At 40.6% G+C, this 17,968-nt stretch overlaps 1 protein-coding gene across 4 annotated transcripts in view; it reads right to left on the reverse strand.

Annotated features, from left to right (window-relative positions):
- Window positions 1–17,968, reverse strand: part of SLC7A2 (solute carrier family 7 member 2) — a 74,078-nt gene that overhangs the window by 29,756 nt on the left and 26,354 nt on the right. For all 4 annotated transcript variants that reach the window (XM_033848837.2, XM_019921631.3, XM_033848839.2 and 1 more), the window contains one exon: window positions 439–829. In XM_033848837.2, coding sequence (XP_033704728.1) covers window positions 439–814 — 376 coding nt within the window. In that variant the 5' untranslated portion in view covers window positions 815–829. Of the gene's footprint in view, window positions 1–438; window positions 830–17,968 lie in introns of those variants that run through there.

Consider the following 17,968-nt stretch of genomic DNA (forward strand, 5'->3'; position numbering starts at 1 on the left):
GAGAAAATTAACATAACATCTTTTGCTACTCTATTCTAGGATAATCATGGGTTAGTTCAGACAGAATTGAACATTTTAATCACATATAAAATTATCTTGATAACTTTATAATTACACAATAGCAATGAAATGCTCAAGTCCATAACTGTGGAATCAGGCAATTTTATTTGCATTAAAGAGCTATCGTTTTTTAAGAAAGGTTTTCAAACCCACTAAGTGATGGCATATTCAGAGATGAAGCAGAATCACCGAATTTTGCAACTAGAAGGAGACACTTTATTTAGAGATGAGAAAAATGAGACACGCAGGGATCAACAGATACATTCTGATCACCTAGTCGCTAATTAATGCAGACCTATCACAGAACCCTAAGGCCGCTGACTCAGGAGTGCCATTTCTACCATTTTACCCAATTTGGTTGATTTTTTTCAAACATACCTATCACATAAGATAAAATGAGGTTCCAGCCAGTGATGAAGGCCCACAGTTCTCCGACAGTAACGTAAGTGTACAAATAGGCAGACCCAGTCTTGGGAACTCGGGCCCCAAATTCAGCATAGCATAGGCCTGCCATCACGGAAGCCAGCGCAGCGATGAGGAAGGAGACCACGATGCTGGGGCCAGAATCCGCTTTGGCAACCTCGCCAGCGAGGACGTAAACCCCGGCACCCAGAGTGCTTCCAACGCCCAGCGCAATGAGGTCCATGGTGGATAAGCAGCGGCACAGTTTGGTATCTTCTAGACTGTCCAGAGTGACGATTTTTCTCCGGATCAGACATCGCGCAAAAGACAGTGCTGCTCTGCAGGGAATCATTCTGAAGATGGCAACCTGAAGAAGAGAAGGGAGGGGGTTAAAAGCTGATCTGGAACTGTCATCCGTCCAGTTACCCTCCCAGCTTCTCCGCACAGCTGTGCCACCTGATTGCTTTTACTCCTTGCTGGAGGTGCGGCCCGGAGCAATCAGAAGGAGGGCTGAATGAGCCAAAGCTGTGATTTTCTCAGAGCTCACTCTGATGTGGCCTTTTAGAAGGATCTGCCACAAATGACTTATTTAGGGAGCAAAGGAATAGGAGCCTTGGGGGATTAAAAAGATTTGCCATTTTTGCTTGTTGTTGCAATTTTTAAGGATATGCCCATAGAAATATATTCCAAGAGATGGCTTATTTGTCGTTGCTTCAGGCAAAGGGGTAAATCACCTCATCTTTCTGGTTCTCTCTCTGTCTCTTTTCTTCAATCATTCCTTGAATTCATATTTTTTTAAGCCTTATTACACGCCAGGGATTGTGCCAAGATTATGTCTAGTATGGTGTGGAACGCTGGTATGGCCTCCAGCTTTACCAGACTTACATTCTAGGTGTTGCCTAAAAGCAGGTAAAAACGCCATCGTTATGTGGTCTACAGCTTTATCAAATATGTGTGAGCTCTGCTTTCATTTCATTGTTTCATTTTAATGTGGAGCCACTTGAACCTTTTAGAATTAAAAGAATTCCCCCCAAAACATGCTTAGAATTTTCTAAATAAAACTGCTATTCACTTATGCTTTAAGTATGCATTTGTAATAAAACACACATGCTTATTCGTATTTACTTGCAATTTCTAAATAAATAAATAAAGTCAAAGTCCATGCCAAGTTTGATATATTCTTTTTTAAATGGAATGAATAAGGTAGACAGAAGGTCTCACTCCCCATACCTTACAGGCCCAAACAACCTAACACTGAAAAAAAAAATTCGTCCGGTTATAAAACGTGGATTTAGTAAGGAAAAAATACACATATTACAGTAAAAAGTCTGAAGCAAAATATACCAAAATATTAACAGTAATACTGGTAATATACAATATATATTATATAGCTAATATGTTTCTAAATTTACCTCCAATGACTATGTACAACTTATATACAAAAGAAATATAAAAATGAAAAGGCACTATATGGCCTTGTCTACGGAGACATATAATTCAGAAGACTAAGAAATAACTGAGGAATAGGGAATATAATAGTATATGCAGCTTCTCAGTCAATAAAGTTAAATGTATTTAACTTTTAGAAGTTCAGAGTCATGTTTACCCTGATTGCACAATGATCTACAGAGGCTGACTGTTATCCCTTCAATCTTGTTATACTCATTATCAATAGCTTAAACTCATGAAATCACAGCTTGACATCTTCTCTGAAGAACTTAGGGCTTTCTATCCTATGAAATAAATCCTTGAACATTTCTCGACCTTAATCTCTATAAAAGAAAACTATTATTAAAACTTATTTCATTTAAAAACAATAGTATAGGGCTTCCCTGGTGGCACAGTGGTTGAGAGTCCGCCTGCCGATGCAGGGGTACACGGATTCGTGCCCTGGTCCGGGAAGATCCCACATGCCGCGCGGAGCGGCGGGGCCCATGAGCCATGGCCGCTCAGCCTGTGCGTCCGGAGCCTGTGCTCCGCAACGGGAGAGGCCACCACAGTGAGAGGTCCGCGTACCGCAAAAAAAAACAAAACAAAACAAACAAACAATAAATAAATAAATAAAAATAGTAGTATAATAAATTTTCTATACTGAATCTCAATGACTTACTGCTCATAAGAGAAAAACATTTCTGGGATATGCATAATCCAGTTTCATGCTAACCTTAGTATATAAAGCTAACTCACTCAACATTATTCACACATCAATATAAATGCAAGTCCTTGATGTTGAAAGCAGCTGATTCAAAGAATATAGAGAAAAATCCTAAAGAAAAATGAAAATGAATGAAAAGTTCCTTGATAATAAAAATAAAGTTTTGCACATCATTATCGGCCACACCACCTGGCACAGTGCCAAGCACACCACTTCACAGATACTTGTTGAAAAATTTGCAGAAACAGACGACATCTCCCATTGTGCCCATACTTGCGCTTCCAAAGTCAAAATCTATCAAACTTCCATAAATCAAATGTGTATCAATTTCTACCCTTACCTAGCCCTTAAATAGCTATTTCTCATATAACACATCTAGAAGATAAGGGAGAGAAGTGTTTTGCTTAAAAAAGAATCAAGTGAAAAGTTGGAGTTATACAAAGGCCAACTGAGGTGGGAGGATGGCAGTTGAAGGGATTTATAAATGCTGACCTTCAATAATATTTAAGCATTTTTATACAACAGAGATGTGCAAAGATCAAGAATTAGGGATAACTGCCAACTGAAAAATGCTAAGAAATGAAGACCCACTGAATTTTAGTAATGATTTAAGATCAGAGGAAAATGGAACATGTCATACACAACTTTAGGAGACAACTGATGTACAGAATGAGGCACACCTGTTAGTCATTAATGAAATAAAACACTCTTGGTAAAGTGATGATTAACCTCACGTGTTATGAATAAAAGACAAATTCTACAACTATTGCAAAGGAATCTGGAAGGAAGCAAGGAAAACTAAGAAGAAAGGAGAGTGATATGACTGTGGGTGAGCTTTTATTTATTTTTTTAATCCTTTTTTTGGTATTATGGTCACCATGTTGTTTTCGAAGTTTCTAAGCCCCACACACACAAACACAAGATAGCATAAAAATAAAAAAGAATAAGCAAGCCAACCGATAAACAACCTTCTTTGAAATGCTAAAAATAGTGAAAAGTTTTCTTAGTAACATTTACCCAAAATGAATAAATGAGTGACCCTCATCCTGTCAATAGAAAAGTGAATTTAATTCACTCCAGATTACATGGGAAGCATGTAATCAGAGAAGATCTGATTGCTACTGCCTCTTTCCTATTAAAAATGGAAAGTATTTTATGTTCAGTTTTTCTGCGTTACCCTGAGCAAATAAGTCAAAGCTGCCACTTGTCAAGCATTCATTTGCTTTTGAGTAACAGAAATGCAGACGTCAGAAACGCTTCTCTGAATTGACAGGTTAGGCAATGTCCTTGGCAAACAGCCTTAACTACGCACAACTGATAAAATACTGATTGCAAAAGCTATGATACAAAACAACTTTGCAGAAATATAATGAGATGGGAAAAAGCAATGTAAAAAAATACTGGGTCAATTTAATGAATCGTTGTTAAATAAACATTTATTAAATCCTAGCAGGTGTATCATATAGTCAATAAAGAAAAAAGAATCCCGTGCTTTTGTTAAATATGTTTTTGTGGAGATACACTGATATATGGAAGTAGAGTGGCAACAGGAGAATGAGAAAAAATAAGATATTTGTGTCTAATGTAATATAATTTGATATTTACTTTTTTAAAATTTAGTAACTTTTCCTTTAAAGCATTTAAAAAGATATGTTCCTTATGTAAGTGGTTATGACAACCTTACTCTCATTTCTAGAAGGTCCTTTCATTGCTGAAAAAAATCCACTCATACTTATTCTTTGACACATGTCTGCATTTGCTGTCCCTGCCTGGGCTCTGGTGTGTTGTCTCATCAGCAAACGACTATGCAGTGAAAATATGCAAGGATTTTGAAGGTGATTCTATTTGGTCTGGAGGACAGAGACTGTTTTCCCAAGAGCAGACAATGATCCAAACCATCATACCCGCTGTCAGCTGTTGCCACCATGACCAAGGATTGGTACTGAGTATGAACCCTACATAAATGTAAGTAAAGGACAATGATGTTAGACTTTGGGAAGAGGCCCATGCAACATTCATACCCATGACCTGAACCTTAAAATATAAAACTCTAATCAACATTCCTATGAGGTCACAAATGATTCTGGTGATACTAGAAACAGACACGTATCCTTTTTCAATAAACAGTTATTTTACTAATTGCTAAGACAGTGGCCTCTCTACTGAGGCGTAAAATATGTGCATATTTGCTTAGATCTGAAAATGTAGTTAGCCAACAGAAAGCCTCAGAGGGGTCTGCAACAGCTCAGGCAGCAGTAAAGTCTGGGAGTGGATTTAATGAGTCTGGTGATAGATCTTTCTGAGTCCCTTCCCCCATCCCCAACCCTAAGTGTAACAGTTTTAAGACATCTAACTCCCCGATGGAGCCCTTATTAATTCTTGCCAGAAAGCTAAATTCCCTCCTCAGCAACTTGGAATTACCCCCTTCTCAAACTTCTTCAATCCAGGTTGTAAACCTGGCCATGTAGAGTTTTAGGTCAAATAAATCCCTAGGCCTGATGATATAACAACACTATATAGAGAGCAGACCTCTTTTCCACTAACCACAGAAATCTTGCAAAATCTGCTAATTACAGTCAAAAGTTGATCCTGGATTTTCACTTCGGTTCGAAAGTTGGACGTAGCATTTAGCTGCACAGAAATGCAGCTCCTCCCCTACATAAAGGCTGAAATTTCAAACGTAATCCTCGGTATCAGTATCACAGGCCCTGACAACAAATCTTACGGGAGATAGGAGCTGCGGGGGCAGGCATTCCAACAAACCCTCACTGGGTGCTCTCCTCCGAACCCTATAACCAACTTTCCTTTCTCATGTGATTGCTGGTTTCATGGTGAGATATTTGCACTTTCTGTTTTGGGCCTGATAGGGAAAAAGGGATTAAACCATGTTAAGCCTGGGAACTTTGCCCCATTGTGTGTGTGTGTTTTCTCTGAACTAGAGCTTTGGGGTTTGCAATCTCCAAACTCAACATCAATTACATTTCTATAACTTTTTTTTTTAACATCTTTATTGGAGCATAATTGCTTTACAATTATGTAAAGGGTGTGTTAGTTGCTGCTGTATAACAAAGTGAATCAGTTATACATAAACATATATCCCCATATCTCCTCCCTATTGCGTCTCCCTCCCTCCAACCCTCCCTATCCCACTCCTCTAGGTGGTCACAAAGCACCGAGCTGATCTTCCTGTGCTATGCAGCTGCTTCCCACTAGCTATCTGTTTTACATTTGGTAGTGTATATATGTCCATGCCACTCTCTCACTTCATCCCAGCTTACCCTTCCCCCTGCCCGTGTCCTCAAGTCCATTCTCTACGTCTGCATCTTTATTCCTGTCCTGCCCCTAGGTTCCTCAGAACAATTTTTTTAGATTCCATATATATGTGTCAGCATACGGTATTTGTTTTTCGCTTTCTGACTTACTTCACTCTGTATGACAGACTCTAGGTCCATCCACCTCACTACAAATAACTCAATTTCATTTCTTTTTATGGCTGAGTAATATTCCATTGTATATATGTGCCACATCTTCTTCATGCATTCATCTGTCGATGGACACTCAGGTTGCTTCCATGTCCTGCCTATTGTAAATAGAGCTGCAATGACATTTCTATAACTTTAAAGTTCAGAGAATATTTTCAAATTTTACTGTAGGCTAAATAATTTAGTGAAAGGGGAAAAAAGATATGGACATAATACCATGGAATTATTGATCTTTCTTTCATTCCTCTTACTTTTAAGAGATTAATTTCTCATAAAATACACCAGAAGTACAATGCAGGATAAAAGATAATCAGAAATGGTAACTGTTCACTTTGGTAGGTAAAAAACAAAAACAAACAACAACAAACTTTTGCATTCAAACCTAAAACCTTTATTTTTCTGGAAAACAAAATACCCTTTCACATACATTTCACTTATATTTGGTCCAAAACTTATCTTTTCACCACAGCAACATTTCTGAACAGTATCATCCTCCAAAGTTTTCCCCAGATAGGTGAACACAAATGCAGAAATAAGTAAAAGTGAAGGACACAACTGAGACCACTATGAAGTCACAATCATTGTGGCAATAATATTTATGTTTCCTCCCCTTTTATATCAAATCGGTACTACCAGGAAGTTAAACTATTTCAAGATTTCTGACACAGAATCCAGACACAGACAAGCATCTTTCTAAGGACATCGGAAGCAAACAGCTGATGGAGAATTCTAGTTTGTACAGGCAGCTGGTGCTTCAAAACACGTCAATCCATTTAGCTTTACTAAAGGCCAAATTACAGGAATAAGGCATACCTAGCTGTCTCATTCAAATAGATGCAGAGCAATTTAAAAAATTAAGCGTCCAACTTTTGTTTTAGGGTTGGAGAAGAGAGGAAGTAAAAAAAAAAGAAAAGAACAAACAGAGCCCCCAGCAGCTGGGTAATCAGAGTATCTGCCCAGTCAGCGACCCACTCACAGTCAACGATCTTGGTGGCTCGCTTCAGCCCCGGGCAGACGCCCGTTCCCATTTAGGCTGAGCAGTCTCCGGCTAATAAATCACTCCAAATGCCAGAGGGTACCACCTGTTCCCATGCTCCAAGCAGCAACTGAAGGAAGTGTCCTTGGCTGAGCCCAGTCACCCTTTACATGCCATTTCAAACATCAAGAGATACGCTTTGCAAAGGTATTTCACACCCGTCACTACTCTGCGAAGTGCTAGGCTAATAAAGATGGCTGATGTTTGTTGACCACTTACTGTGTGCTTACTAAGCCCCTTTAATTTATTCTTTCATGAACCTTCACAATATCCCTATAAGATCAGGACTCACATAGTATCGATGAGGAAACTGAGGCAGACAGAGGTCAGCCAACGTCACAGGTAGACGTGGAGCCAGGGATGAACCCAGCAGGCATGACTTTGGATCCTTTATTCACAGCCACTAGGTTGAGCTGCCATCTCGCCAGACAGCTTAGTCATTGCCCACCTGCCCACACCTCCTTGGAAGAGAATCTGCTCTCCTCATAGCACTCTCCTCCCATCCCCCAAGCCACAGGTAACCGGACCAGACACCTGACTCTGGGTTTAATAGCCAAAGGCCAGGTACACTCATTCAATATTCTTGAAAATCTGAATGACACCATTGAATGGGTCAGGTCCTTCCTGTTGTTGAGTGTGTGAGCCCTCTGTATCCATTCAACAAACTTCCTGTTCACTTACTCTATTTTGAGTGATCTCTGTTCCCTGAAACCAGAGGCAACTGATGAAGGTCAAGGTGGTATCAGTAGGGCTGGCTCCAGCAACCTTTCTCCTGATTTCAACCCTTCAAATCTTCTGCTACTTCCTGCCATATCTGGTGGGTTTCCTGATAATTCCTCTTCTTTCTAGAGCAGGTGTCCTGATGGAATAACTTGAATTTGTTTATATATTTCTCCAATAAGGTACCCATAGAGTTTAATATGCATTAGGTCTGTCCTTTATGCACACACACAGACATATATACCCTCTACCTGAGAAAGGTGACTTTATATAGGGCAGAGAAAATCTATTCTTAGACATACATCCAACCTGGGTTCCTGGTACCACTATTTCTCCAATGCCCACTACTGAGCCAGGAACATCCTCCACCTTGTCAAAGACCCAGAAATAGCAAACAGAGGCTCTATAGCGCTTACTAAAGATGTTTAAAACATTTTGTTTACCAATGAATTATAGTAGTAAACCAGTAGCAGAGCCATTATTCACCTAATGAAGGGAGGGAAAATAAAGGAAGCACTGGAAATATTTTATCGTACTCGAGAGGGTTTTTAAGAGTTTCCTGAGTCACAGAAGAGAAGTTTCTCCACAGCCCTGCCTGTAGACCTTAACATTAGTGGGTTATTTTTTGTTAAAAATTGCAGATTTCCTAAAAGCACTTTTCACCCTTTTATTAGTTCCACAAATACTTCGGTGCACACCACTAGGCACTGAAACAGCCATGAACAGGCTGCCAAAATTTCTCCCCTCACGGCACTTACAGTGGAGTGGGCGGCGCAGACAGCGGCCAGTTCAATATCATGAAGCAAATGCTTCTGCACAAGGGAAGGCGAGAGGGGCCCACAGTGAAACCACACAACTCAGATTGGGACTTGAACCCAGCCAGAATTCAGACTGAGACTTGAACCCACGGTCTTTTTTTTTTTTTTTTAACATCTTTATTGGGGTATAATTGCTTTACAATGGTGTGTTAGTTTCTGCTTTATAACGAAGTGAATCAGTTATACATATACATATGTTCCCATATCTCTTCCCTCTTGTGTCTCCCTCCCTCCCACGCTCCCTATCCCACCCCTCCAGGCGGTCACAAAGCACCGAGATCACACACCTCATCTTAGGACTGACTGAAGCTCAGGTTCTTTATGTCTCATCGCAGAAAGAATTCAGTGAGAGACAAAGTGATAGATAAGAAGTGGATTTATTTAGAGAGATACACACACATTCCATAGAGAGAATGAGGTCTGTCTCAAAAGGTGAGAATGGCCTTGGGAGAAACACACTCCACAGACAGAGTGTGGGCCATTTTCATCTCAGAAGGCAAGAGGGCCTGAAATACAGGTGGTTAGTTTTCATGGACTGGGTAATTTCATAGGCTAATGAGTGGGAGATTATTCCAACTATTTTGGGGAACGGGAGGGGATTTCCAGGAATTGGGCCACTGCCCACTTTTTGCCCTTTTCTGGTTGGCCTTGGAACTGTCATGGCGCTGGTGGGTGTGTCACTTGGCTAGTGTGTTACAACGAGCATATAATGATGCTCAAGGTCCACTAGAAGTCAAATCTTCTGTCATCTTGGACCTGGTTGGTTCTAACCCATTTACGTCACATCCTCAAGGGCTACGTCATTCTTTTAAACGTTGTGCTCTGCCCCCTTCCCTCTTGTTTCAACAGGAGGGGCTCCTCACTCAGACTCTGACTGGGGTTCAGGTGGTCAGAGGAACTTTCCTAGAGAGAGCTATGTCTAATCTGAGGCCTTGGAAATGATGAGTTGGATTTAGCCATCTGAAGGTGCAATGGGAAGGAGGCTGGGGGGGGGGAAGGAGGCTGGGGGGGAGTGGTGGGATGACGAGTGCTCTGAGCTGAGGGAACAGCAAATGCAGAGGCACAGAAAGTAGTTTCATGCATATAGAGCTCAGGGGCTGGGGGAAAAGCTAGAGGGAAGTAGGGGTAAGCAGAGGCGTCCCCAGGCCATGCAGGGGGCTTGGACTTGACCCTGAGGGCAGTGGGGAATCCCTGAAGGACTATAAACCAGATACACAACTTGACAATTATTGTTCTGATTGTGTTATACGGAAGGGATGAGAAAGATCAAGACTGGAGTTAAGGGGAAGGGTAAACAGGCTACTGGGATAATCTGGGCACGAGGGACTGTGATCTGTACCCTTTTCTAGGGTAAAGGCAGTGGGGTGAAGAGAAACGGATGGGCTACAGTGCCCTTTAGGAGGTGGAGGATATAGGGGTTGATGACTGTGTGGATCTGGGACCCAGAGCTGCTGGATGGTTTGTGTGCCTTTTATGAGGAATTAGCAAGAAGGAGGTTCTTTCTGACCACTCTGATTTTAAGGAATGTGTGGAATTGCCATGTGGTTTCAGCAAAGCTCAGGAGAGCACAGAAGACAAGAAATCTGAGAATGATCAGCATAGAGATGATAGTTAAATAGACAGTATCACCCAGGGAGAGACTGTACAGGAGAAGGGAAGGAAAGGAAATACCAAAGACGTACACTTTTTTTTTTTTTTTTTTTGCGGTACGCAGGCCTCTCACTGCTGTGGCCTCTCCCGTTGCAGAGCACAGGCTCTGGACGCGCAGGCTCAGCAGCCATGGCTCACGGGCCTAGCCGCTCCGCGGCATGTGGGATCTTCCCAGACCCGGGGCACGAACCCGTGTCCCCTGCATCGGCAGGCGGACTCTCAACCACTTCGCCACCAGGGAAGCCCCGAGATGCACACATTTAAGGAATGGGAAGGAGGATGAGGAGGGGGAGGGGGAGGGGGAGGGGGATGGAGGGGAAGAAGAAGGAGAAGAAGAAGAAGGAGACGGAGAAGGAGAAGAACCACTACCATCCCCCACAGAGGAGCTGGAAAGGAGAGGCAGGAGTGACGGAAGGAACCAGGAAAAGTTCTGACCCAAAAAAGGAGTGAGCTTTCAAGAAAGAAGGAGTGGTCATCAGTGTCAGATGGTGCTCGAAATGAAAGGACAATGTTTGAACACTGCAAAATTATGGGCAGTGCGGAAATGAAAGCAATACGTTCAGGTGCCTTTTTCAAGCCAATGCCCTGAGGGGTCCATGGAATCAAGGAAGAGCGTTTTATACAGAAGAAACTTAATCTGTTTAGATACCAATGGGAAAGTGCCAAGAGAGAGAGGTTGAAAATCCAAAAGGGAGAATGGATAAAGCAAGGCTCTTGAGATGTGGAAGACTGAGATCGGTGCTGGGTTCAAGAGCTGAAATTAGGTAGAAGGAGAAATGGCATCGCCACCTTAAGAGTCAAGAAGGAGAACAGTGCGGGACGGGCCAGACAAGTTTGTAGGCTAGGCGATCGGCTGTTGAGCTCTTATTCTATTTGCAAGCTCCAGAAATCCAAACCTTATAAGGCATGTATTTTATAGATAACAATAAGAAGGGATGAAGGAATCATGTCCGAATGAGTTCAGTATAACTTATTCAAGGACAGTTTTGTTTGTGTTTTCACCATTTAAAACTTGCACTCCCATTCTAAACACAAAAAAATAAACAGATAGTAACTTTAAATATATGCTTCTACGACATAGTTAAAATTTCCATGTCAATCTCTTTGAACTGTCAGAAAACTAAACACAGGAGTTTTTGGCATGACGTTTTCCCGAAACAAGGTATTCTAGATGAATGGGCTCTCTAGATTACTGACGTTTAAATCTGTATATCTTTGATGATTGTTGATCAAATCTTGCCACAATTCAGTGATCCTCCTAAACACTACTGAATTTGATGACGGCTGTCTGCTACGGTACCAGGCATGCAAGCTGCCCGTCTTTACAGGCAGGTGATTCATTCCGTATTACTTCTTAAAAAGCTGTTTAATAAGACTGACAGAACTGTTTTAAAAACAAACAAATAAATACTCGCTATTACCTTAATTCCAATTTTAATCCACCGTCCACACAAATTAGAATCAACTCAAGGATGCCAAGGAAATCCAGATGACCTGGACGAACCCATGCTGTCAACAAAGAGCCACTGCTCAAGAAGTTTATTTTTACTTATTTCTGGATTAGTAGCTGAATTTCAGATTAAAGATGCTAGAAGTACATTCATGGACTAGGAGGTGTGTTAAAAGTACAAGAAAGCTCTTTTTGTCTGAAGGCAAAAACTGAGAAGTCCTTTAGAACACTCTGATTTCTTCTAATCATTCTCTTTCCAGAGCCAAAGTATCCCTCTTAATTCACTTACCCCACACCCTCCTCAAAAGGCTACCTAATTTAGTTGTTAGAATGCAGCCACTTTTGTTTCAATGCTAGGCAAAATTCCTTCCATCAAACTGTGGCAGAAAAGGAATTCAACCAGAATTCACATTCGTTTTTAATTCATGTTCAAGAAATTTAGATGGATACCATGTCGAGTATACTTATGGTTTATGGTTTTGCTGTAAAGTCATTTCTCGAAAAACAGTCATTTTTGAAACTGTATTTTTAATTTTGAAAAGCATGTTCTGATTTGGTACTTCTTAAAATACAGAAACAATATATCACCAGAGATTTTTATCCTTAGCATCTTGGCAGATTGCTGAAACACTGTTATTGGCTGAGAGGTTTGGAAATTCATGTTGGCTTCCAATAAATCTGAATAAAACCTTTCTATTATGTGCTCAGAGAAAGTAATTAAAACAGTGCCAGCTCTTCATCATCATGATTCAAAGCCTCTAAATTCAAGTTTAGAATATGCAAACTAAGAAGAATTTTAAAAATTAAAATAACTTGAAATGGCGAGGTCCTTAAAACTGAAGTCTGATAGTCTTGTCACATTTATATTCTACTTATTAATATGCAGTAACTACAAACAACTTCTCCAACTTAAGCTTTCACCAGATTTTTCTATTTTTATATCATTGCATAGACTGAACTCAACTGATCAGTTGCTTAATGACTGTCAATTTCTCTAAAAAAATCAAGCCTTAGAAATTAAAAAAAAAAAGGCAATTTCTAAATAATATTCCAGGGGGCAGGGGAGATACAGGCAGAGGGAGAAAGACAAATACAACAGACCGTTATCATATAGTGTGCTTGTGGGTAAGGGAAGTCCAGGGCACTACCAGAACACACAGAAGGGAGTGCCCTGTTCAGGGGGCTGGGGTGGGTGTCAGCAGGGGAGTCTTCCTGGGGAAGCCATGACTGATCTGATTCCTTATCCATTCTTCCATTCCAGAATTTATTTTTTTTAAAAAAGGCTGAATACCGCTTAAGGAGTCCTTAGAACAAAGAATACAAATATGAAAATCAATATTGAATTTTTCTAATAAAGAAGCAGTATCCAAAATCTTTAATATTCATTTTGAAATTGACAATTTATACAATCAGCCATTTCTTAAAGTCAGTTATTTAAAACTTCAATTTTTCTTCTCTTACTTTATTTGAAAAAACCCTTTTGGTGGGTGGGAGGGATAAATTAGGAGTTTGAGATTAACAGATACACATTACTATATATAAAACAGATAAACAAGGACCTACTATAGAGCACACGGAACTATATTCAATATCTTATGATAACCTATAATGGAAAAGAATCTGAAAAAGAATACACATATAACTGAATCATTTTGCTGTACACCTGAAACTAACACAACATTGTAAATCAACTACACTTCAATAAAAATATTTTAAAAACAAAAAAAAATTTCTTGGAAAAAGATACTGAATTTTATATAAATACTTAATAACAACTAAAGTTACTTCCCTAATAAATAGTAACCAATCCTTAAAATAATCATATTAATTTGCAAATTCTTAATCAGAAGTTCCTGGAAATATCTATCTTGATTTTTAATTTTGAATAGCAATACCTTAAATTACTATATAATTTAATATTCCTGTTATTTCATAATCTTCTAAAAACTCTATTTGGTAATCAATGATTAATAAGAGTTTTCTAAACAAACAAAGTATTTAAATAATGTGTGAAGAACGGGCTCTATAAGGAATAGGATTTATAAAAACAAAATATATAAAGCATTGCAAAACCTCCTGCTATTTAAGCAGAAATTTAAAATATGTATACACAGATAACTACGACTCATCAGGTTACTCAAATTTTGTTTTTCCTTTAAAGAAAAAGAAAAAAAATATGTTCTCCTTGTGATGCGAACTCAGGATTTACTCTTAGCAACTTTCAGATATTAATCATGTTGTACATCACATCCCTAGCACTCATCTAAAACATTCATCTTTAATCTTTTTGTTACTAAAAAATAAAACTGTAACTTGGCCTCTCTAATGGCTCTGTACTACAGTCTGGCAATGATGTCCCTGAAGTATTAAAGTAAGAAGAAGGCGGCACTCTCCTGCTGCTTCTCTGCAAAGCAAAGAGCTGTTTCATCTGATCTTCACAGTATTCAGCACCAAGATGCAGAGAGAGAAATATCTCCCGTGGGGCTCTGATTCCTGCTCTGTCCAGGAAACCAGCACTGTTATTTCCCAACCCTGACTTTAAATGAAACCATACCATGCAGAGACTTGTAGATGAATTATTTTGGTCAATCAGGGCTTAGTGTCCATAATTTTAAAATATGCTTGGAAAGGTTTATAAGTATCAGCACACTCCTAAGTAACAGAGAATTATGAAATATGCAGCATGAGCTGAATGTTAATGCTTCAAACCTATCATATCTAATCTACCGTATCTAATCGGCCTCCTGCCAACTTCTCCAACTGGAACAATCCAGCCTGGGTTTCAAAACCACCCCTCTGTCATCTGATCTCAGCCTGCCTTCCTAGCCTTATCCTTTGCTACCCTCCACATGAATACTGTAATCCAATTTGTCCATCAACTGCCCCTAGAATACTGCCCTCTTGTCCACACACACACACAGGTGACAAGATTTATGGACCTGTCTGATTCTGGTTGCCCCCTTGTCCTCTAGGGAGGGTTCGGTTCCCAGGCCTTCTGAGCTACTGCAGGGACAGCAGGAAGGTTCTTTCTTGCCTGTCAGCCAGCTCCTGAGCTTTCCTTTGACTCAAGGAAGAAAAAACCCACCTTATGCTTAGCAAATATAAAGCCAAGAAGCAGGCTGATTTATATAATAAAGGGCTGGGGGTGAGAGGAGAATCCACGCCTAGAGAGAATCCACCTGGCAGAGAGAAGTGGGGAGGAGAGGAAAGGAGGGTTTGGAGAAGTGCTGGTACGGAGTATGAGTTGGATGTCCTTCAGGAGATACAAGTGCATGTGGAAATTCCTTTCAAATATACTTTGGGCAGCTGGTCAGCGTTTCTCTGAATATGACCAACCTCCCCCACAAAAGAGTATGGCTCCCGTGGCACTCGGGTAGGAGGGACACTTGGTTTATGCTACGTGCCCTCCTATGCGCCCTCCTGCTCTCTCCCTGCCAGAGAAGGTAAAATTGCTGGTTTGGTATAAAACAAAATGTACACATTTACATACCATCACTTCTAAATAGGATTTATTCAGCTTAACAGAAATGACTGGCAACAGATCCCTGGAAACAAATTTAATAGAACAAGTCAAGTAAGGGCAGCTGAGAGAACGTCAGAAAAGGAATGAGAGAGTTGTACCAAAGATGTGAGGTTAAGGATAATTGCTGTAATTACAGCAGAGGGTCAGGAAAGACAAATGCATCTAAATAATTCTGCAGTCTTCTTTGAGATATAACTGACCTATAACATTGTATTACAAAGATGTTTTAAATGAATTCAGTTACTTAGTAATCTCCCAATGATATTTAATTTTAAAGCCCTTTTAATGCTCTTACTTTTTAATTATAAAGTACGAGGAAATGTATTTTAGAAATCTTAACATCACACTTGAACCCCTAGTGGATACTACACTGAGTTTCCTTTTAATGTCTTCAGAGCTCCTGGTCTCTCCCCGCCTCCTGGCTTCCTGCACAGAGGACCTTAGAGGCAAACACCCCTCACTCCACGTTCACTGCAGTATCCCTTGCATCTCGGACGGGTGGCCATCCTCCACGGGCAAACACTTCTCAAGGCTCCTGCTCTCAACTTGTGTAGCTCCCACTGCTAGAAGACCCTTCTTTTACAGAGCCCTCCTGTAACTCCTACCCATTGGCCTAATTCTGCCCTAAGAATAAAGGCAGAAAGTCCTGCCATTCAAATAATTCCAAATGGCTGTCATCCCAAGATTCCTCTCCACGCAGATAAATACATTCATTCAAAGTACAACACTGATAAACACTAACTTATTAAAGTACGACACTCCCAGCAAGTCAAAGCATTCCATATGTGGTCAAGCAAGTACAGAGTCTAATTTATTACCTTCTCCATTCTATCTACTTCTATCATTCTTTCTGTTTTTTTATTAGTCACCTCAAACCATGGCAACACAGTGCGCAGAGCTCCTCTGGGTCTGGCGCCTCGCCATCTCCTCGGGACATCTCCTGCCTCTTCCTCATACCCTTGTGCTACGCGGGGCTTTCCCTTTAATGTCCTCAGAACTCTGAGCCTCTTACTGCGTCCAGGCTTTCTGCATAGTCGCTGCTCCTTTCTGGAAAGTTACTCTTTCTCCTCTTCTCCTGGAGACCTCCCAATCCTCCCTGACACCCTCCCCCAAGCTAAATTAGGTCACGCTATTGCTTGTGCTCACAGCACTCCGTAGTTTTGTTTTTTTTTTTTTTTTGCGGTACGCGGGCCTCTCACTGTTGTGGCCTCTCCCGTTGCGGAGCACAGGCTCCGGACACGCAGGCTCAGTGGCCATGGCTCACGGGCCCAGCCGCTCCGCTGCACGTGGGATCTTCCCAGACCGGGGCACGAACCCGCATCCCCTGCATCGGCAGGCGGACTCTCAACAACTGTGCCACCAGGGAAGCCCTTTTTTAAAAAATTTTTATTGGAGTATAGTTGCTTTACAATGCTGTGTTAGTTTCTGCCGTACAGCAAAGTGAATCAGCTATACACATACATATATCCCCCTCTTTTTTGGATTTCCTTTCCATTTAGGTCACCACAGAGCATTGAGTACAGTTCCCTGTGCTACACAGTAGGTTCTCATTAGTTATCTATTTTATACACAGTATCAATAGTGTATATATGTCAGTCTCCATCTACCAATTCATCCCACCCCACCCCTTTCCCCCTTGGTATCCATACGTTTGTCTCTATGTCTGTGTCTCTATTTCTGCTTTGTAAATAAGATCGTCTATACCAATTTTTTTCAGATTCCACATACATGCGTTAATATCCTGTATCTGTTTTTCTCTTTCTGACTTACTTAATGTAAGGCCAGACACTATAAAACTCTTAAAGGAAAACATAGGCAGAACACTCTTTGACATAAATTGCAGCAAGATCTTTTTTGACTCACCTCCTAGAGTAATGAGAATAAAAACAAAAATAAATGAATGGGACCTACTTAAACTTAAGAGCTTTTGCGCAGCAAAGGAAAACGTAAGCACTCTGTACTTTTACGACACTTTTTCTTTATCACAATCATACTCAGCTACCTGGAGGAACATGTTTTACTCCTTGTTATGGGTTGAACCCATTTAAAAAGAAGAGAGAGAGATGCTGAAGTCCTAAACCCTTATACCTTATTTGGTGACATTATTTGAAAACAGGGTCTTTGCTGGTGTTACCAGATTAAGATTAGATCATTAGGGTGAGTCTTAATCCAATATGACTGGTGTCCTTATAAGAAGAGGAAAATGCTGTGTGAAGACACAGACAGATGGGAAGAATGCCATGTGATGACAGAGGCAGAAATTGGAGTGACGTAGCTGCAAGCCAAGGAACACCTACAATTGAGGACCACCACCAGCAGCCAGAGGGGGAAAGAAGGGATTTTTCCCTCCACACTTCAGAGGAGCGTGGCCCTGCTGCCACCTTGATTCTGGGCTTCTAAGTTTCCAGAGCTGTGCAATGATACATTTTTGTTATTTTAAGCCACCCAGTTTGTGGTGCTTTTGTAATGGCAACCCTCGGAAATGAATACACTCTTTTACTCTAAGTTTCTGGAAAGGAAGCTCTATATTTTCTTCATTTGCTGCATTCTCACTGTACTCATAGTGATTAAAATATAGAGAGGAGTGCAGTACACATTTGTTCCGTGAATGAATGACTCATACTTGGTTTCTAGTTAACTAAAACCTTGAGGTCTTTTTTTCTCAAAGACAT

The sequence above is a fragment of the Tursiops truncatus genome, chromosome 21 (genome assembly GCF_011762595.2).
Source record: "Tursiops truncatus isolate mTurTru1 chromosome 21, mTurTru1.mat.Y, whole genome shotgun sequence".
NCBI lineage: Eukaryota > Metazoa > Chordata > Mammalia > Artiodactyla > Delphinidae > Tursiops > Tursiops truncatus.